This window comes from Halichoerus grypus, chromosome 1, assembly GCF_964656455.1.
Source record: "Halichoerus grypus chromosome 1, mHalGry1.hap1.1, whole genome shotgun sequence".
Classification (NCBI taxonomy): Eukaryota; Metazoa; Chordata; class Mammalia; order Carnivora; family Phocidae; genus Halichoerus; species Halichoerus grypus.
This window is the reverse complement of record NC_135712.1, coordinates 4,613,284-4,635,723: the sequence shown is the minus strand read 5'-3', so window position 1 is coordinate 4,635,723 and position 22,440 is coordinate 4,613,284. Positions and strand designations below refer to the sequence as shown.

The window sequence follows — 22,440 nt, the reverse complement described above, 5'->3', positions numbered from 1 at the left end:
GAGGGTCAGAGGGAATAGCAGACTCCCCGCTGAGCAGGGAGCCCGATGCGGGACTCGATCCCGGGACTCCAGGATCATGACCTGAGCCGGAGGCAGTCGCTTAACCAACTGAGCCACCCAGGCGCCCAGTACTTTTTTTTTTTTTTAATCTAAGAAAAAAAGCCTCTTGGTCACATTCTATATTAAAGGAAATAGTGACCAATGAATATGTTCGTAGCCTTTAAAACAAGAGACACGAGCCCCAAATCATACTTTTTGGCCTTCATCCAGGCTGTGGTGGGATTCTAATTCTTCTATAAAAGAATGTGATTCTCAGAAGACAAAGGTCAATCAGCCAGTATAATAATTATTAAAACCCTGCTCAAGAACAACATGCATTTTGTGAGAAGTGGCTGACAGCATTCCAGTATGGCCCCAACTTTCCAGTTGGTTCTGGGCACCAGGGTAGACCGAAGGCATTGATTGGGAAGAGCACAGCTTCAGGGGTGAGATGGACCCGAATGGGGGCTGGTTTCTGCCGCTCACTAGCTGGGTGCCCGGGGCGGGATTCGGGCCCTCGGAGTCTCCACGTTCTCATCGCGGGGCTGTTGGGAGGGCTGGGGTACGATGCGCCCCACACAGCGGTGCTCTAGAAGGAGAGGCATCTAATGTCCCACCGCGGTTGCTGGTGCTCTTTGTTAGAACGGGAGAAACGTTTCTCTCCGCTTCTTGGGTGTTTTCATAAGCCTCCCTCTGTATAGGGCCACCCTTGCAAGGTCACCAGAAACCAGCATCTCCTGTCCAAAGTCTTTATGCTGGTACTAACGCGGGCCTGACTGTCCCACGACTCCGCTGGCCGAATTCAGAGAATGATGGGAAGATGCATAGCGGTGCTTTGTTACAGGTTCTAGCAGGAGCAGGGGAAGGAGGAAGGGGCGTTTGGTTGTCCTGAACCCGACTTCAGAGGTCTGAAACTGCTGTGGGAAGAGCAGCGAGTGAACTAAGAGAACGGACAGGAGCAGTGAAAAAGAAGTAGCTCAGAGGCCCCTTTTTGAGCTTGAAAGGACTTCAGGGCAGCAGTGGTCAGAAGCCAGAGGAAAGCTCCTATCTTGTCTCATATCTGCTGAATCAGAAAAAATGGCAAGGAAAGTTTTTAGTGCCCTAAATTCAGAATGCTGGCTGAAAATCAGACCATGCTTAAAATACGGAGCCATATGCTGATTTTCTTCAGTAGTGAAACTGTCCTCAGCAGACCTGACACGAGCATCTTCAGACTGAGTATTCTGGGCTGCAAGTGTGTGAGGACCATCCCGCAGAAATGCTCAAGGGCGTGCGGGTGAGCCTGGCTCGCCCTTGGCCAGCCCCGCCTCTGGGGAGCCCGTGGTCAGCGGGGACTGACTTTATAAGAAAACCACGAGGTAGAAGGAGTGGGATTACAGAATTTGTTTGCCTTATCTAAAATTAATCCTCTGATTTCAGAGCCTGTGTCAGGAAGGGGGAGGACCCGGGAAGGTTCTCCGTCTTGGGCAAGAAAAGCCCAGCGAGGGCGGACGGGGTCCCTGTGTCCGCGTGCCTGGTCCAAAGATGGGCATATTCTTTCTCACCTATTGAGTAGCGTTTCTTTCTGGTTAAGGGAATAACCTGGCTTTGGGGAATTAAATGCAGTGCATATGTTGGGCTCCTGTCTCCTGGCCTGGTTTGTTCAGACGGGATTTTAGGAATGCATGGTTTATAGGTCTGTATTTTGAAATGGAGTTCTGTATATGGCAGAGACCCGGGCTCCCTCTCCTCATAGCTGCAGCGCCCTTGTGCTCGGCCCAGCGCTCCCCCATCTGTAAAATCCAGACGCAGGATGACACCTGCTTTAGGATGACTTCGGACTCTGAACTCCATGATCTGAGGGTCAAAACTGTCCTCCAAGGACACGTGGCTTAGCCTCCGGGGAGGCCCTTGGACTCAGAGACGCCTCTTTCGAGGCAGGTGGTCCCCCATCCAATTCAGAGCTGTGCCCCTTAGGTGAGTTTCCAGGCCTGATCCCTCATCTGCAAATTGCAGCTGCCCACGGGCACTGATGTGGGGCTCCCCGTCCTGGGCGCTGATGTGGGGCTCCCCGTCCTGGGCGCAGGCCCACCCAGCCTCACCTTAGCCCATCCTTAAGTCCAGCAAATGACTGCCCCACTCTGTTGACTCATCTGCCCTCTGATACATAGTTCAAATCGACTTAACTTTTACAAAAGGTAAAAATATATTAACGCCGGGGTGCCTGGGTGGCTCAGTCGTTGAGCGTCTGCCTTCGGCTCAGGTCATGATCCCAGGGTCCTGGGATCGAGCCCCACATCGGGCTCCCTCCTCCACAGAGAGCCTGCTTCTCCCTCTCCCCCTCCCCCTACTTGTGTTCCCTCTCTCGCTGTCTCTCTCTCTGTCAAATAAATAAGTAAAATCTTTAAAAAAAAAAAAAAAATTAACGCCAACATTAGACATGTTACAGATCACTGACGGTTTCATAATGGATGGTCCATGTAATGGGTGAAAACCCCAGGGCGTTTTCTCCCCACTGTCTGGTCCTGGAGGGAGGGACTGATGGAGGGAGGGACGGATGGACAGAGTGACGAGGGCACGCAAGCTCGCACCTGCCATGTATGGTCCTGCAGCACACAGCACTCAGCGTTCATCCAGTGAGGCTCCGATTCCTCAGTTGCCCTGCTTGGTCTCCGCACCATCCCCGCTTACCTGTCTTACCTTCCCTCCACTTCCATAGCACCCTCCTTCCTGGACTTCCCGGCCCTATGCCCTCTTCGTGGGTGTGTCCTTTGCCTGCCCATCCAGGGTGGATCCTGGGCCCCTCCCTTCTCCCTGTATCCTCTCAAGGGATTCCCTCGGTGCCACATCACCACTTCTCACCCACCCTTAGTGACTCTCGAGTGGGCCTGGCTAGACAGGAGTTTAGACTCAAGAACCAGTGGCCTATGTGAGTCCCATTTGGACTTCTAAATCACACCCGGCTTGCCACAAAGCTCAGATCTCTGACACATGATCTCTGATGAAGACGCCAAGGCCACCAGGATACCCTCTGTCCCCCATCTCCTGCTCCTTCCCGTCCGTCGCACTGGCCTCCACGGCTGCCATCTGTTTTATCCAGTGAGGCAGCTTCCGTGCTCGGCCCGCCCTCCTTCAAATTCATCTCCTAGGGCTCCCTGGGGATGCTCCCTTGACAGTCACGTCTTATCCACGTCAGTACTCTCCTAGCTCCGCCCCATCCCATGCTCTCCTGGCCCCGCCCCATCCCCTGCTTTCCTGGCCCCGCCCCATCCCACTGCTCTCCTGGCTCCGCCCCACCCCGTGCTCTCCTGGCCCCGCCCCATCCCCTGTCCTCCTGGCTCTCTTGGCCCCGCCCCATCCCTTGCTCTCCTAGCTCCTCCCCATCCCATCCTTCCCTAGCTCCGCCTACCCATACATTCCTATCTCCATCACATACACTATTAGCAGGTGCAGGACAGGTCGGGTTTGCTCAGGAACCTTCCCTTGCTCTGGTGAGATAGTGGGAGTTATTTGTAGTTAATTTGAGAATTTAGCGACTAGTGGGCATGTGCAGGTGGCATCGCTCGTCATCAGGTTCAGCAGACCCCTGCTGGGAGGCTCAGGTGGGCGCGCTCTGTGTTCTTGACTGTTCATTTTTCCCACAGCTATTTCCCGAATCTCTCCTGTGGGCTAGGTGTTAGAACTGTAAGGCGAGCAGACAATACATTTCTGTTGTTTGAGGACTCAGATTGTAGTGCAGGAAAGAGAATGTAAGCAGTTACACCCATAAATGTCACATTACAGCTGCTATGAGGGGAAAGACCAAGGGGAGAGCTCTATGGCAGGGTAATCAGCACGGTGGGGAGGGCTTCCTGGAAGGTGGCATCTGAGCTGAAGTCTGGAGGAGGAGAAAGATATTCCAGAAGAGCAGAGAGCCCGTGCAGGGCTCTGCACCAGGAGGACGAGTGCTGTGCTCGAAATTCAGAGGAGAGGTGATGCCCAAAAGGGTCTGGAGGGCCACATGTCGGATGTATTCTCTCTTCTAAAGGGCCATTGCCCCCTACTGAGGCCTTGGGCACATTGCTTCAGCTCTGTGTGCTCTGGTTTCCTCACCTGTAATGTGGGGTGCGGGGGTGCCGCTCCTGGGCCGCTGGGGCTTTTCGAGGACTAAAGTCATTAGTGCTGCAGAGGGTTTACAGCGGTGCCTGGCGCCGGTCGGTACTCTGCGTGCCTGCCTGTGCCTAATCTTGATAGCTGTGGATTTGTCATCACCGGTCTCCTTCCAGAGGACGGCTGTCTCCACCACGCCGTCCAAAGGAAACACTGTTTACCGCCACGGGCATCTGGCGAGGTGATGAGGGGAGCTGGGAGCCGTTTCCTGTTGATGTGCCAGACTAGTCCTCGCTTCTCACATGATCTCGTTTTGTCCAGATTCCAGAATTCTCTGATGGTTTCTGGACTGGGTCCCAGCTGGCTTGCTGGACGAATTCTGAGACACCTTGGTCTTACTTCCCTAAAATCTCCATCTACCTGAGAGACGAGAACTCCAGCCAGTCGTTCCGTGTAACCATCCTGCCTCAGGTATGAACTGGGACCTGTGCTTTTCTCCCGGAACACGCACCACGCCGAAGTGAGGCGCTTCGTGCCTCATGCGCCTAGGTAGGTAGCATAGTGGTGCTGTGGGATGGCCGAGAAACCGGGCGGCCCTCATCAACGAGCCTGCACCCCTGCTCGGGAGTCTGGGCAGGCCCGCTACTCTGAGCACGCTGCGCGCACGGGGCCCAGGCAGCCCAGACCCCGGACTGGGGAAGTGGACCTACCTCCCAGCAGGAGAGGCCGGCTGCGTGGTCCCATCCCAAGGGCCTGGCAACGGGGAAGGCCAGGAATGGAGGACATTTGTGCAGCATCCATCACAGCACCAAAATATGTTCTTTTATTTTATTTATTTATCTTAAAGATTTTATTTATTTGAGAGAGAGAACGAGAGAGCACAAGTAGGGGGAGCAGCAGAGGGAGAGGGAGAAGCAGACTCCCCGCTGAGCAGGAAACCCGACAGGGAGCTCGATCCCAGGACCCCAGGACCATGACCCGAGCTGAAGGCAGATGTTTAACCAACTGAGCCACCCAGGTGCCCCCAAAATATGTTCTTTTTAAAAGGAGAATAAAACTGGACCCTCAGAGAGATGAAGACATCCTTTTGTTTTCCATATTCCATTGGCTCCTTCCTCCTCCTAAGCTTATAATCAAACAAAGCATGTTCTGCCCTGCTCAGTCACGCTTCTCACCTCCTCCCGGTTCCCGAGGCTCTCAGGTCCCCTATTGCACCCCTCCGGGGACCTCCAAGTATGCTCCGTGTAGCCCAGTCCCCTCCTTTCTGCCCTTAAAGCCATTGCCAGATGATCTTCCTAGGTGGCATCTTCCAGCCTGCTGTCCTTGCTTTGAGCCATCAGGGAGTCCCCACTCGGTGCACACTGATGACCTTACTCCCTGTGGCTCTCTGGTCCTCACTGGACCCTTCCACACCCTTGACCTGCCACTCACCAGTCAGTGTCCTCCCAGGCTTCGTGCTAGCTCACTCTCCTGACCTTTACTTCTGCCACCCCCCCTGCCAGAAATGCCCTCTCCTCCCCCACTCCCTCTGCATATCCAGATTCTTCCCATCCTTCAAGATCCAACTCAAACAACCCCTCTTTTGTTGAACCTCTGCTGAGCAGAATAACCCGTTTGTGAGCCTGCCCTTCAGACTCCTAATGCATGCTTCCTAGTCTACTCATCCCGCAGGCAGTCACCCCTTTAGGGGGTATTTTATGCTGTTGCCTTTTTTGTTGGACTTCTGTTTTCTTTAAAAGCACATACACAGACTTACAGTTCTTCCTCCGTTACGTTAATTCCTTGCAGAGGAGAACCATGAGATCGGAGATCCTTGCTCCTTCCCTGGCACGAGCGTGCATGGAGACTAGTGTGTAATCACTGTTTTTTTGAACAGACAGATCAATGTGCCTTTGTCGTGATTTGGTGACTTTGGGACGAAGGGTGGGATTGGGGGATAGGGAAGGAGGAATGATTTCAGAAGTGAAAAGGAAGTGATAATGCTGCCTTTTCCCTTCTCCACTTTATACGTGGAATGGTGGGTTACTGGGGAAGAGCCTGAGAGCCTCAGGAGAAAACACGGCTGGACAGAGGACACGTTGACCGAGGCTTGAGTTACATGCTCAAGTTACACGCTCAGCTCCGCCCCTGACTCAACGCTGTAACGTGGAGCAGATCACTGAGCCCTTTCTCCGTCTGTCCCTTTAACTATAAAGGGAGGAATCGTAGTACTTGCCAAAGACATTTTCACTGCACACAGTGATATGTTTCCTGCATCTTTAAAATAATTGCTCTTTATGATGAAATCTTGGCCAGTCGAACAGCACGATTTGGACAGTATTTCCTCAGTGTGGTTTGTAACTCAAGTTGAAGCCTAGCTTCAGGACAGAGGTGAGCGTGTGATCGTAAATAAATGGCGGGGGCGTTGGTTGGCAGAATCAGGGACTCGTAAGATGCAGGAGAAAACAGGCATTCTGGGGAAAATCTACGACGTCCAGGGCGGGTAGTAGCCGCCAGAGCTGGAAGGTGACTGGGGCTCGGCAGCTGGTTCCAGGACCGAGCACGGGCCGGGGGCGGGAATACAATGAGGGAGGCTTGGGAGTGTTGCCTTTAATTTTTGTTATCTCTGCGTGAGAATCCAGTATTAGTCTCACGAGACTGTAGATATTTTTTGGTTGACTTTGACAAGTTCACATTTTTGGTTTTTAAAAATCTGCTTCCCCTGCTGTTTTCCTGATTTCTTACTCAACATTCCCCTTCCCTTTTCTTTCCATCGCCTCCTTGGAAAAGGGCTTGGATGGGCAGTTGTGAACCATCCTGTGCCGATAACCTCACGAGCTCTGTGTGTCACTGACACAGCCCTCGGGGTCAGCGCTGGGGGGTCACCTCCTAACACCGCAGTTCTGCCTGCCTGCCCCCCTCTCCCTAACGTTTATGGCAATCATCAGGGCTCCTTCCCACCGAAGTTTTAGAATAGGGCCCGTGTCCAGGACCTTTCTGGCATCAGCAGGACTAGATGGGCATATGCTTGATGGTGCAGAAAAGAGTTGTGTCAAAGGCAATTATCTTAAATTTTGTCTGTCTGCACTCTTTCCCAAAAACACATGGGCTGCATCTTTTTTGGCCCGTTGACAAAAGCAGCCCCCAACCCCAGCCCACAGGCAAATTCTGGTTTTCTTTTCCACATAACCCTAAAAATGTAAATAATTTCAGTCTATCACTGGTTGGTCTATTTGTGCTATTTTAGTTGAAGACAGACAGTTTATTCTGAGATTTAGCAATACTTCAGCTTTCCCCAGCTTGTTACAGCATCTACAGTCTGGAACTTTTATTGGCAGTCAGCTGGGACACACAAGGAGTAAAAGATACAAATTCGGTCTGCATATTTTTGCATCAATATCCTCAGTTACACGATAAGTGATAATTAATTGGGTTTTATTATAGAGTTAGTTCCTTCGAAGGCCGAGGTGTGTTTGTGTGTGTGTCCACGTACGTTCCTAGGGCTTGCTTACAGACCCTTAGGTGAAGGTGCTGTGGCGGCAGGTCAGTGATCCCCTGCCTTTGCCTAATTTGAGTTAATCGTGAGAAGTTGTGTCTTTCGTTTGATGCTCATCAAGCTCAGCACCACTCATTGACATCATGTGCATTGATTGAAGCCCTCCTGGGTGCCTCCCCTACCCTCACAGCAGCTGAGGGGCCAGGAGCATAGCGGAGAACAGAATGAATGATTCCTTGCCTCGAAGCGGGGCTTGCAGGCAGACAAACCCGTCGTGGAGGGTTTTGACTGCGGGCACAGTTCTGGACCCAGTAGCTGCTCCGTGTCTAGCCATTGATGACGTCAGGGGCTGTCATAGCTCTGTCCTTGCTCACCCCCGCCCTGACAGCCCCTCTCCCTCTCGCCATCTGGCGCTGGCAAGGGCGGTGAAGTTCATCTTCCTCGGGTGTCAGCTTGATCATATTCTCTTTCTCTAGTACAACTTCTGGTTTCCTTTTCTGCCCAGACGTTAAATAGTGCTCCTGTGTTTCCCTCTCCTTAGGGTTGGTGCTCGGTCCCGCCTCTATGCTGTGGTTTGCCTCCCGGCTGCACCCCTCCCTTGTCACCCTGGTGCAGCCCCTCCCTGCCGCACCCTCTAAAAATCCCCACCCCTCACACTCCCTCTGGCCACAATGCCCCGGGCTCCCAGCCTCTCCCTCCGTAATCTTTCTTGCGCTTTTACCCCTTTAGGGCTGGTCAGTACTCACAAGAAAGTCCTTCTTCCTACTCATTTTGCCCTTTATTGCTTTTTTTCCAGATATTTGGTATTTTGTCTTTCTAAGCTGCTCTATTCTTTTGTTTGCCTGCATTTGAATACTTTGCTGTTAAAACACAAAGGGATTGTTCTCACCAAGGTGACATTGGTTTGCTCCTTGATTAAGTTTTGACTCATTTCCTCGCAGGCTCTGCCCCCAGAGGACCTCAAGGGCCATGTGTTGTGTTGATGGAACATGCACAGCCCATGGTCCTCATCCTCATGGGAGCTTCCTACGAGGGGGTGCTGGGTCTTCTCCCTGTGACATCTTCTGTCTCTCTGAGGAAATAAGTCATCCTGCTTCCACCCTGCTGCCTACTTTTAAGCTCTCTTTGGCAGAGGATGACAAAGACCGCATCCTGGGGCCAGTTAGGAGCATTGCGGTCTCGCAGGAGAGCAGAGGATGCTAATGGTCTGGAAGCCATGGGGATGGGAGGCGGGATTGGATTCAGATGCCATTTCAAAGGAGGGCCTGCAGCCTCTTGTTATGGTTTCCAGGTGGGGAAAGAGATCCTGGCCCGGTGCTGTAGGGCCTGAGGAAGTGAATGAATCACAGACCTACTGAAACAGAAGACTTTGAAAAAAAGCAGATTTGGGGAGCCTGTTGAGTGTGGCCAAGGCAGCAAAGATCTGGCTGGAGGTCAAGATTTGGGCATCAGCATAGAGCCCTGGGGTGTGCTTAGGGCCTTGGGGCCACATGGGTCACCTGGGGTGGGGGTGGGGGCAATGGCCACCAGGAGGCTGGAGCCCTGGCATTCTCTGATGCTTACAGTGAGGAAGGTAAAGTGAATCCTACACAGGTGCCTGAGAAGGAGCAGCCAGTGTTGGGAGGAAGACGAGACAACCTTTTCTCAGAGGCCCAGGGAAGGAGGAGATTTGAGGGGGAGAGTTAGCTGGTCCACATTATGGTAGAGGGGCCCGTCCCACTCCACATTTACTCACCTGCCCCCTCCCTGGATGGGAAGCCTCAAGGGCGTGGGACTCTGTGTTGGTTGCTGGTACTGAGGCATTATCTAGGCCATGCCACATGCTGGATGGATGGACGGGCGGACGGACGGACGGGTGGATGGGTGCCCCTGTGTGTAGTTGCAGGCAACGCACGTGTTTTTATCACTTTCAGGAATGTTTATTCACCATGCTTATGATGTCATCTTCCAGGTGGCAGGGACCCGGCAGGGTGATGTCATCTCCCCCCCCCCCCCCCGCATCGCCCCACGGCACCTGGGAGGGTTGGAACGCGCTGTGGCCTTGACAGCTTTGTGATGTTGCCGGATTCATGCTTCCCCCTGTCTGTGTGCTCGCTCCTCATAAACAGCTCTACATCCAGCCCATGATGGGGGCGGGCCTGAATTATGAATGTTACCGGTTCGGCATTTCACCTTCCACGAACGCGCTGGTGATCGGTGCTACCGTGATGGAGGGCTTCTACGTGATCTTCGACAGAGCTCGGAAAAGGGTGGGCTTTGCGGCCAGCCCCTGTGCAGGTAAGTGGTGCGCGCGCTGGACGGGGAGCCCCAGCTGGAGTACTCGATGTCTGTTCACTGACTTGGGAGCAACTCTTGATGACGGGTCAGTTGCCTTTGAATTGTTTCCCATGGGCCCGTTATCCGTGGTGGGTGGTATCAGTAAGACGCACGGCAGGATGCAGAGAGGAGGAAATGAGTCCCTCCGTGTAAAACATTTAGTCCCATGCTTGACACATGGCAAATGCGTGATCGACGTTAGTATTGTGATTATTTCTCACATTAAAGTTAAGATGGTATCTCACACCACAGAGTAAAGAGGACTTGGGGAAGAATTACAGTTTTTTGACAGGAAAATTAAAATAAATAAAGATTCATGGGTAAGCTATGTATTTTTTTTTCCATCAAAGCAATCTTTGTTGTGCCATAAGAAGTAAATGCCTATCATTGCTATTTCTTGAAATCCTAAAATGATTAGATCAAGGAGCGTGTTTTTCTCCCAGAACCCCTTTGAAGAGCTGGTTTGGGGGTGAGTTAGCAGCATTGCTCTGCGATGCTGAGCTTGAAGGTTGGGCCAGTGTTCAGGGAAACCACAGGAGAGAGGGCAGGAAAGGTGATGGGTGGGTAAACCCCCAAACTCGAAAATGTCTGTAGATGAACAGTTTGCTAGGATGGAGTGTCCACACAGTGCAAGGTTTACTGGGAGGGTCGGGTACCTCCGGCAGAAAAGGCCAGTCCTAGACGTGGGCATGAGCTGGGATCGCTGGGGACGCATAGAGAGCGCATGACCAGGCAGTGGGATTTCAGGGGACTGACAGATCCTGGCATGTGGGATTCAGAGTTGGCGGGTAACATGCCAATGGAGAGAAAAATTAAGCACATGTGAGACAGCCAGGAGGTGGGACAGGAGAATATGAGAGGCTGTGGGTTGAGACATGGGTCCCCATGCAGTGCGGAGAGGGAGGTGTGAATTTGATGGAACACTCAGGATAGTGACCCACAGGCAGGAATGCTGGCTGAGCCGGTCGCCCTGACCCTGACCGGACCTTCACTGGGATCTAAAACCAACGGAGAAGTCTGGGGGAGAGCCATGGAGATTGGGGGGGGGCAGGTTGTGCAGGCCAAATGTCAGTGATCTCAGCTGATTTATTCCAGAGGGAGACATTTCAGGTCTTATTTACTATCCGACTTGCGGTTGGTAAAATGGGAATCCTGGTAAATAAAGGTCAGTCATGCTTCCTATCCTTGTTTGGACACACGGGCATTCCCAGAGGGTGAAATAACAATTTGGAGAGTGGGAAGAGATGCATATCAAAGGGAAAACTTACATCTGGAATATTAGTCCAACTCACATGCTGCATAAATAAAAGCACCCAACACTATGTACATACTTGATTGTTGCAAATCCCTTCTTGGGTGTTAACGCCGAGCTCTCTCGCTCTGCATTGGTGAACGGGCTTGGAATCCTTGGGGCTTGTCATTTTGTCATCTTTGTTGGGAGTGAATGTTTACCTCTCAGAGTGCATTAACTGTTTTTAGCCTGGGAGGTATCCCTGGAGAGACCTTCCTCTACGGTGTTACTCTGTCTCCCAGCTGTGAGTATTTCACGTCTTGTAACCCGGAGAACTAAGCACTAAAGCAATTTTCCCCACAATTTCTGTTCTCTTGTTAAATACCATGAAAATAGAGGCTACTATGGCAACAGCCCTTATATCGTCCACTTAATAGCACGGAGCGAGTAATCACTGCGTCTCCTAAGTGAATTGCTGTTGGAAATAGTTTAATATTAAGTGTCTGCCAGCAAAGCAACATTCATTCCTGCGTTTCAGTGTGAATTCTTTGTTAGGTGTGCTTATAGGAGTTTTTTTGTTACTATTTTAAAAAAAGGCGTATTTAAGGTTGTGGTACTTAAACATTTGATTTTACCAGCACTGGGAATAGACACGGATATGTCTCCTCTTCCGTGCAAACTGTTTAGCCATTAAAGTAATTACTTCCCTCCAAGCTGCAAATTAGGAGCCAGACAGTGATCTCTAGCGCTGTAATAAATGGAAGAGGTACACTGCCTTTTTTTCCCTCTTTTTAAAAGTGTTTATTTTTAATTTATCACATGCTTTAAATAACAAAATGATTTAAGTCCTAGGAAGTCATGTGCTTTGGGCACACTTATGGAACACCCAGATTTAACAAATGCTAACATTTTGTCATATTTTCTTCAAAAATTTGTTACAGAAACAGAAAATAAATATAGCTTAAAGCCCCACCCCACTGCCTTCCCCAGAATGACCCTTTATCCTGAACATGGTGTCGATTCTTCTCAGAATTACTACACACTTAAGATTTGGCTACATAGTTACAAGTGCCTTGGATTAGTTGTCTTTTGCTTGGTAACAGTTTAGCCCCGCCCCACGTTTAGCAGCACCGTCTGACCTTGTGCAGGTGCTGAGGGTCAGGAATCGAGGAGCAGCTTAGCTGGGTGGTTCTGGGCTAGGGTCTCCCAGTGGGGTGGAGGGTCCTACTGGAAGCTCGCTCAGTGTGGTACCTGAGAGGAGCTCCTTTCTAAACCATTGGGACCTCCCGCCAGGCTTCCCTGAACATCCTTAAGATGAGCACCCGGTCACGCCAGAGCAAGTGATTCCAGAGAGTAAGAGTGCCACAGAGCACCCACACCACAGTCCTTTTGCACCCAATTTTGAAAGTGACATGCTGTCACTTCTGCCCTGTTCTGTTGGTTGCTCAGAACAACCCTGGCCCAGTGTGGGAAGGGATTACACAAAAGTAAATACCAGGGAGCAGGGATCATTGGAGTCCCCTTAGAACCTGTCTCCCGTCTACCTATAAATAAGTAGAAGTGCCATATAACAAAACGTTGGTTGGTTGGTTGGTTGGTTGTGGGGTTTTGGTATTTTTACATGTATGTGAATGCTCTACAGTACTGTGCATATCCTTTTTCAACCTGCTTGATTGCTCAGCATTACACATTTACTGGATCTTCCCTGTTGATAGGAGTACTAGGTCACTCATTTTGACTGCTGTGTAGTATTCTATTGTGTGAATATACCCAGATTATTTACCCAGTTCTGCCTTGATTACCATTTGGTTTGTTTCTAATATTTGCAATCATAAACAGCACTGCAGGAAACATCTTTCTGCATGCTATTGAGATCTTCCGAAAATGGAATTTCTAGGTGGTTTGGTATGCTAGTCCTCAGCGTTACTGGCTACTGTCAGATTTGTCTTCCAAGCAGCTGGACCCATCAGAATTACATAAGAACGTTCACTTGTTTTGTTTTGTTTTTTTGCCAATCTGTATGAAATAGTGTCACAGTTTGATTACTTCTGAGATGATGCAACTTTTTTAAAAAGATTTATTTACTGCAGAGGGAGAGGGAGAGAGAATCTCAAGCAGACTCCCCACTGAGCATGGAGCCCATCTCTTGGCTCAGTCCCAGAACCCCGAGATCATGACCTGAGCCAAAACCAAGAGTCGGACGCTCAACCAACTGAACCATCCAGGCACCCCAAGATGATACAACTTTTGATATATTTATGGAGTGTCTGAGCTTTTTTTCTGATGGTGAATTTTTCTACCAATAGCTTATGTACATTTTTCTACCTATCTTTTTTATTGATGTCTATACATTCTTAATATTTGATCCATTAATTTGGGGGGCTTATGCGTCGTAAATAATAACTGCTAATCTCTCTGGATTTCTTCTACTTGTTTTTATTATCTTTCATTTACATTTTTTTAAATTTAGTGAGATAAAATATACCAATGTCTTCCTTATGGCTTTTACTCTTATTTAAGAAATTTTTCTTCAATCTCAGGAAATAGAGATTTTTTTCTAAAGATACAGTGTACTTCCCCCCGCCATTTTCTCATATAATGTGAAGTAGGAATCTAATTTTTATAAGGACATTGTTTTCTCAGCATTATTTATTGAATATATTACCCCCTCTGTAATATACAGAAAAGACTAAAAATAATGCAATGATGTCCTACATACCCACCATCTAGATTTTTGTTTTTTAAGATTTTATTTATTTATTTGAGAGAGCAAGCATAAACAGAGGGAGAGGGAGAAGCAGGCTCTCCACTGAGCAGGAAGCCTGTTGCGGAACTCGATCCCAGGACCCTGAGATCATGACCTGAGCCGAAGGCAGATAACCAACTGAGCCACCCAGGCACCCCCACCCCCACCATCTAGATTTGATAGTTTTTACGTTTTGCCATATATCAGTATATGTGTATATGTAGTTTTTGTTTGAACCATTTACAAATAGGTTGCAGATATCATGACATTTTACCCCTAAATATTTCACTCCATAATATTTCATCCATAAATATCTCTTAAAAATAAGGACAGGCTCATACATAAATGTAATACCATTATGACACCTAACAATTTAACAATATTTATATTGTATTATGTAGTATCTAGGCTGTATTCAGATTTCCTCAGTTACCTCAAAAATGGTTTCCTTAGCTATGGGTTGTTTTTTTTTTCTTTTGGAGGCCAATTTTTTTGTAGAATATATCCTATTCAGATTTGTCTGGATTTTTCCTAATAGTATCGTTTAACATGTTCCTTTAACTTTACCTTTATTGCTGTAAACTTGAACTTAGGTCTAGAGGCTTGGTTAAATTCAGGTTAAATTAATTTTGCAAAATACCTACTAAATTTTAATAACCTCTTTGGGGCGCCTGGGTGGCTCAGATGGTTAAGCGTCTGCCTTCGGCTCAGGTCATGATCCCGGGGTCCTGGGATCGAGCCCCACATCGGGCTCCTGACTCAGCGGGGTGTCTGCTTCTTCCTCTCCCTCTGCCTCTCCCACTGCTCATGCTCTCTCTCTCTCTCTGTATCTCTGTGTCTCAAATGAATAAATAAAATCTTTAAAAAAAAAATTAAAAAATAAATAAATAAATAAATAAATAAAATAAATTTTAATAACCTCTTTGTCATATACCAAGACCCAGTATGTATCTGGATCTGTTCTTTCTTTCTTTTTTTTTTTTAAAGATTTTATTTATTTATTTGAGAGAGAGAATGAGAGAGAGAGAGAGTACATGAGAGGGGGGAGGGTCGGAGGGAGAAGCAGACTCCCTGCCGAGCAGGGAGCCCGATGCGGGACTCGACCCAGGGACTCCAGGATCATGACCTGAGCCAAAGGCAGTTGCTTAACCAACTGAGCCACCCAGGCGCCCCTGGATCTGTTATTTCTGAGCATTCTCTTTTATCCCATTGGTATATTTGCTGTCCCTGTGCTGTAACGTACGGTTTAATTTCTGTAGTTACAGTAAGACTTAATATCTAGCAAGGGCTCAACTCTTCTCCTTATTCTTCTTTAAATGCTCTTGGCTACTTTTGTGCTTTCATTCAACTTGTCAAGATCTCAGAACTCTATTGGGATTTTGATTGGAATTGCATTGGATTTACAGATTAATCAAGTCTTTATTATATAAGTCTTTTCACCATGAATGTACTAATTCTCATTTGTTTAGGTCTTCTTTTATGTCCTACAGCAGCTTTGTAGTTTTCTCCAAGAGGGTCTTAACACATATACTTCTTGCTAGATACCTGTTAGCTCTTACTGTTCCTATAAGTGAGATTGTTTTAAATTGCATTTTGATTGGTCTATAGGCCTGCAGGGGCTTTTTGTATATTAATCTTCTATCCAGCCACCCACCTTGCTGAATTCTTTTAAAAAATAGTTGTTAGAGTTGCTTGGGTTTTCTATGAAAGCATTCATATAGTCTGATGCATGGAGCAGGTTTGTGGAATTGCCTTCGGATTCTCAGTTTGCTGAAATTGTTTGGTCTGAATGGAAAAACAGTTTGACATTTTCTACTGATGTTAAACATATTCCTACTCTATGACTCAGCAGCTTCACTCTTAGGTATATGCAACAGGGATATGAATGTGTGTGTCCACCCAAAGACTTGACCAGAAGTAGCTTTATTCATAAAAGAACTAAAGTACTACATCCCTCAGTAGTACATTATTACATAAAACCACCCTTTTCGTCAAACTAAAAACAGCCCAAAATGTAATGAAGGAGAATGGATAAACAAATTATGACACAGCAATTTTCCTTTTGCTGAAAAATGTACTTGAGGATCTCTTTCAAATTTCATTTTGCCCCAATTTTTGAATCATAGTTTAACTGCGTATGGAATTCTAGGTTGACCATTTTCCCTTAGTGTTTTGAAGGTGCTATTTTCAGTGTTTTCTGGCCAACATTATTGCTGGCAAAAAAACCCCAGTCAGTTTCAGTTGTTGTACCTTGGAGGGTAATCTGTTTGTTTTCTCTGGTTGCTGTTCAGACTTAGGCTACATTTTTCATCTTCTGGAGTTTCACCATGATGTATCTGGATATCAGTTGTTTTTCATCTTGCTCCAAGACTCATTGTGCTCTCTGAATCTGATAATTCATGTTTTTTATCATCAGTCGTAGAGAATTCTAAGCTGTTACCTCCTCCACTCTTGCCTCACACCCATTTTTTACTAGTTTCTTCTGGATCTCCTGAGATAAATTTTGAGATTTCTCATTATTTCCTCCACGTCCCTTGACCTTTCATTCATATTTTCCTTTCTTTATCTTTGCTGCATTCTGTGTAGTTTCTGCACACACATCCTATATTGTTCTAGTTCTCTCCAGCTGTGTTCAGTCTACCATTTAACCTATTCAGTGAGGTTTTCTTTTTATAAAGATTTTATTTATTCATTTGAGAGAAAGAGAGAGCTCACAAGCATGCATGAGCAGGAAGGGGCAAAGGGGGAGGGAGAAGGAGAGAGAATCTCAGGCAGACTTGACGCTGAGTGCAGAGCCCTACGTGGGCCTCCATCCCACAACCACGAAATCACAACCTGAGCTAAAACCAAGAGTCCAACGCTCAACCAACTGCCCCACCCAGGCGCCCCAACCTATTCAGTGAGTTTTTAATGACATTGCTTGTATTTTGCATTTCTCGAAATTCCACTTTGTACTCTTTTTTTTTTTTTAAGATTTTATTTATTTGACAGACAGAGACACAGCGAGAGAGGGAACACAAGCAGGGGGAGTGGGAGAGGGAGAAGCAGGCTTCCTGCAGAGCAGGGAGCCCGATGCGGGGCTCAATCCCAGGACCCTGGGATCATGTCCTGAGCCGAAGGCAGATGCTTAATGACTGAGCCACCCAGGTGCCCCCCATTTTGTACTCTTTCAAATATACTAGTTTACTTTCCTGGAGTGTTCCGTAATAATTTTGTCATGGCTTGTATTTACTTTGTCTCCATTGTTTTCTTTGATTTTTGAAAATGGCCAGGTAATGTCCCAATGATACAATACATTACATAGTGCCTCACGCCCTCAGAGGCCATCATGAGTACATAATCCTCTGTTATGTGGATGTTCCCTAATTTATTTAACAATTCCCGATTGATATATTTAAGTTGTTTCCAGTCTCCTGTTACTATAAACAGTGTTGGAATGATACCATTTGTCTGTGTTCATTCACACATATGAAAGTATACCTCTAGGTTAGATTATTGGAAGTAGAATTGCCAGGTTAAAGGGTACAAGCATTTGTAATTTTTTTTTTTTAAGATTTTATGTATTTATTTGACACAGAGAGAGAGAGAGGGAGAGGGCATGAGCCAGGGGGAGCGGAGAAGCAGACTCCTCACTGAGCAGGGAGCCCGATGCGGGGCTCGATCCCAGGACCCTGGGATCACAACCTGAGCCGAAGGCAGATGCTTAATGACGGAGCCACCCAGGTGCCCCAAGTATTTGTAATCTTGATGGATATTGTCACATTGCCTTCCAAGGAGGTTCTACCCTTTTATACCTGATTGTACCGGTTCTTTAGCAACGTATACAATGGCCTGACTCCCCAGTCAGCGTCACCAACAAGGTGTTGTCACACTTTTGGGAATTTTGCCAGTCTGATAGGTAGGAATGATGATCTCAGCGTAGTTTTATTCAGTTACTTTATATGCATGAGATTGAGTTTATTTTCATGTGTCTAAGGGCATTTGTTTTTCCTTTTCTGTGAACTGTTTGCTCATATCTTTTCCCTGTTATTTTCTGTTGGGTTTTTAGTTTTTTCTATTGATTTGTAGAAACTCTGTGTAATGGAGTAATTAACCATTTGGTGAAAAAAAGCTATAATCCATATTCCAGTTATACATTATTTACAGATTTACTTTGCTGCTGATGAATTTTATTGTAAAAATGCTTTTATATGTTTAAATATATCAGTCTTTTAAGGCTCTTAGGTTTGAAGTCACATTTAAATGACCTTCTTGGGGCGCCTGGGTGGCTCAGTCGGTGAAGCACCTGCCTTTCAAAGGCTCAAGTCGTGATCCCAGGGTCCTGGGATCGAGCCCTGCATCGGGCTCTGTGCTCAGCAGGGAGCCTGCTTCTCCCTCTCCCTCTTCCTGCCACTCTGCCTACTTGTGCTCCCTCTCTCTCTATCAAATAAATAAATAAAATCTTTAAAAAAAAAAAAATGTCCTTCTTTATTGAAATTATTTTGTGATCTGTGCAAGTACTTTTAGGTTTGATATACCTTGACGTAGTCCGTATGGATAACCTTTTTTCCCCCAAGATGACTACCCCATTGTTCCTGTAACATTTTTCAAATAATCCACATTTTCTTCACTGATCAGAAATTCCACAATTATCATATACCAAATTCCAGTAAATATTTGGAAGATACATGTTTATCTCTGGACTTTCCGTTCTGTTCGATGGCTAGATCTTACAGCCTTAGTTCTGTTCATTATTATTCTTTATTCAGAACTTCCCTGCTGTTCTTAATTTTATTCTCCATTGTGAACTTTTAAGTCAGCCTGTTAAAAATATCTTGCTAGTATTTTTGTGAGGTTTTAATCACTGTAAACACAGCTATTATATAGTCTCAAGCCTTTTGTTCTGTTTTCCTGTCATCTGTGGAGAGCGGGTCTCTCTGTGTTTGGGTCTGCTGACTGTCCTCTCAGGGTAGATCTTCTTCCCATTTGGTTTGCAACTTTTTGTTGTGAGCTTATCTTTAGTGGGAATTGTTTTTTTTTTTCTCCTTTGGAGAGAGTTCTGTGCACCTTGGGTTATAAAAATGTTGCTGTAAAGCAACTTTGCATTTGTTTCTGCTTGAGTGTGAGGCGATGAGAACTTTCAGGATTTCTGCACCAAGCTGTGCAAGTTTAGATGCCTGCCATGCTTGGGGTGGTGGTTGGGAGACTCTGTTTCTCTCGGAAGATTCTTTCTTGCCCTCCTTGCACTCCGCTCCTCGGACCCCAGGCAGAGGCAGGCTTCCTGGTTGGCAGAGTTTTCTTGGAGTCCTCCACCAGTGGACCAGGCTCTATTCACCCATCTCTGTGGTGCTGGGGTCAAGTCTTCTGCCCACCCCCCCCACCCCCTCCCCCTGTCCCTGGGCATTGGATCCCCAGTTCTAGGGCCTATTTCTAGGCTCATCTACATATTTAAAAATATGAGTTTATCATCTTTTCTATGTGTTATAGTAGGAGGAAGTTCTACCTTGGTGCCAACTAGCACTTGGCGGAGCCCAAATCTTTGGGAGCTTCCCTTTTCATATCTTTTATTTGCTTTCCGTAATAATTGGTGTTTGTCAGACAACACTTAGCTAGAGGACTAGGCTTTTCTATAGGGGTTGGGGCAGGGTGGGAAGGAGGGCAGTGAGTGGGAGCTCTTTGAAGACTTTTCCTAGGGAGCTTTCTAAAATACATTATGTCCCACACCATCCCCTCCTTTTTCAGCCAGGGTGTATCAGAATGGTGGTGGGCGGGAGGGTGATGGTTATTTTGGAAAAAGATGCACAGATGCTTCTCTCATGCTGCCCTGCCTCTCCTCGCCTCACCCCCCAACCCCTACGAAGAGTCACTATTCTAGTCTCGGATCAGAGCCACGTAAATAAGGCTGGTGGCTCCGTGTGCCGTGGGGCTGGCTGACCTGGAGCTTCCACGGACAGTGTCTCGCGTGCCAGGAGCAGGTGTTAGAGGCTGGAGCCCGTTCAGCTGCCTCTGTGTTGCCCGAGCCAAGTGTCCTGGAGCTAGGAAGATAATCGAGTGTTAAGAGTGACAGCTCTCTCTTAATGTATCCAAAGCTTCTGAAATACCACCCATCTCTTTTTATAGAATAAGACATTTAGCACCCAAGAGCTGTATAGATTTCAGCTTTTACAACTTGAGACTCCTCGTGGATTGTGGCAGTCATTTCACTGTGAATTTTCCTTGCTGCAGGTTGAAAGTGGATCATCTGGTACATATTCATATTTAAAAATAGGAAAGTTAGCTGTTAAGAGCAGAGTTGGAGAGATAGGCCTCTGCCATCTACTTAGAATCCAATCGAAAGATGGCAAGCCAGGGCCCCCAAAGACATGGATCAGGTAGCCCTCATTCCTCATTTGATAGAAAAGAACACTGAGGACTGGGGGTACTAAGTGGTTCTCATGTGGCTGCAGAGCAAAATGGCCCCAGGCCCAGGACACCGGTCCTGTAGACTCCAGAACACTCTACCAAATGAACCATAGAACCACAGCTACTCAGACGGCATCTTACTACCAAAGAGTTGATCTGGGGAGACAGTTCACTTTATTTTGCATTCCATACCAGAAAAGACCCAACTATGATAATTTTTATAATTGGCAAATTAATGTGTCTTCCTTGGGTGCCCATTATCAACTGGGGCTGGGTCTTCTAGGAGATAAGACAGAGAAAACATAATTGAAATTTTAACCAAGACATTGATGAAAGATTTAAAATAACAATATATTAACAAGAGATACTTAGGAAGCACCGACCTTACCCCAGGTGCTGTGCTAAAGTACCTTCAGTTAGCTTGGTGAGCCTTTCAACAAGACTGACTGGGAGCTGCCGTTACCTTCCCCAACTTACAGATATGGAAACGGAGGGGCAAAGAAGTTAAGTAAATTGGTCATGATGACAGAGCTCATAAGTGGGAACTAGGACTTGAACCCCAGCAGTCTGACCCCAGGGTCCAGGCTCTTCACCACTGCATAGGATGGCCTCATAAATAATTCCAGTATAAAAAATTAAAATCGGGGCGCCTGGGTGGCTCAGTTGTTAAGCATCTGCCTTCAGCTCAGGTCATGATCCCAGGGTCCTGGGATCGAGCCCCGCATCGGGTTCCCTGCTCTGCGGGAAGCCTGCTTCTCCCTCTCCCACTCCCCCTGCTTGTGTTCCTTCTCTCGCTGTGTCTCTCTCTCTGAAATAAATAAATAAAATCTTTAAAAAAAAAAAATTAAAATCTATTCCATGATCATAGAATTAGTAGCATATGTAAATAAGTATACAAATCATCCACTGAATGGCACTCCTAGCAAATAACCTCCAGTAATAATTTTAAATCAACTTTCCTTTAGTTTATTTTTTTATTTCTTTTTAATTTTTAAAAATTTTTTTTAAATTAACATAATGTATTATTTGTTTCAGGGGTACAGATCTGTGATTCATCAGTCTTACACAATTCACAGCGCTCATGGTAGTACTTACCCTCCCTAATGCCCATCACCCAGCCACCCCAGCCCTCCCACCCCCCTCCCCTCCAGCAACCTTCAGTTTGTTTCCTGAGATTAAAGAGTCTCTTATGGTTTGTCTCCCTCTCTGGTTTCGTCTTGTTTCATTTTTCCCTCCCCTCCCCTATGATCCTGTCTTGTTTATCAAATTCCTCATATAAGTGAGATCATATGGTACTTGTCTTTCTCAGACTTACTTAGCATAATACCCTCTAGTTCCATCCACATCGTTGCAAATGCCAAGATTTCATTTTTTTGATGGCTGCATAGTATTCCATTGTATATATATATACACCACCTCTTCTTTATCCATTCATCTGTTGGTGGACATTTGGGCTCTTTCCATACTTTGGCTATTGTGGACATTGCTGCTATAAACATTCGGGTGCACGTACCCCTTTGGATCACTCCATTTGTATCTTTGGGGTAAATACCTAGTAGTGCAATTGCTGGATCGTATGGTAGCTCTATGTTCAACTTTTTGAGGAACCTCCCCATATTGTGTTCCAGAGTGTCTGCACCAGCTTGCATTCCCACCAACAGTGTAGGAGGGTTCCCCTTTCTCCGCATCCTCGCCAACATCTGTCGTTTCCTGACTTGTTAATTTTAGCCATTCTGACTGGTGTGAGGTGGTATCTCATTGAGGTTTTGATTTGGATTTCCCTGATGCCAAGTGATGTTGAGCACTTTTTCATGTGTCTTTTGGCCATTTGGATGTCTTCTTTGGAAAAATGTCTTTTCAAGTCTTCTGCCCCTTTCTTGACTGGATTCTTTGTTCTCTGGGTGTGGAGTTTGATAAGTTCTTTATAGATTTTAGATACTAGCCCTTTATCTGATATTTCATTTGCAAATATCTTCTCCCATTCTGTCGGTTGTCTTTTGGTTTTGTTGACTGTTTCTTTTGCTGTGCAAAAGCTTTTTATCTTGATGAAGTCCCAGTAGTTCATTTTTATCCTTGCTTCCCTTGCCTTTGGCAATGTTTCTAGGAAAAAGTTGCTGCGGCTGAGGTCGAAGAGGTTGCTGCCTGTGTTCTCCTCAGGGATTTTGATGGATTCCTGTCTCACAT

The 22,440-nt window shown here is 46.8% G+C and overlaps 1 protein-coding gene across 1 annotated transcript in view; it reads left to right on the top strand.

Moving 5' to 3' along the window:
- Positions 1-22,440, top strand: part of BACE2 (beta-secretase 2) — an 87,762-nt gene that overhangs the window by 52,294 nt on the left and 13,028 nt on the right. Inside the window, exons 7-8 of the mRNA XM_036100912.2 lie at positions 4,429-4,578; positions 9,691-9,859. Of these exons, the coding sequence (XP_035956805.2) occupies positions 4,429-4,578; positions 9,691-9,859 (319 nt within the window). The remainder of the gene's footprint in view (positions 1-4,428; positions 4,579-9,690; positions 9,860-22,440) is intronic.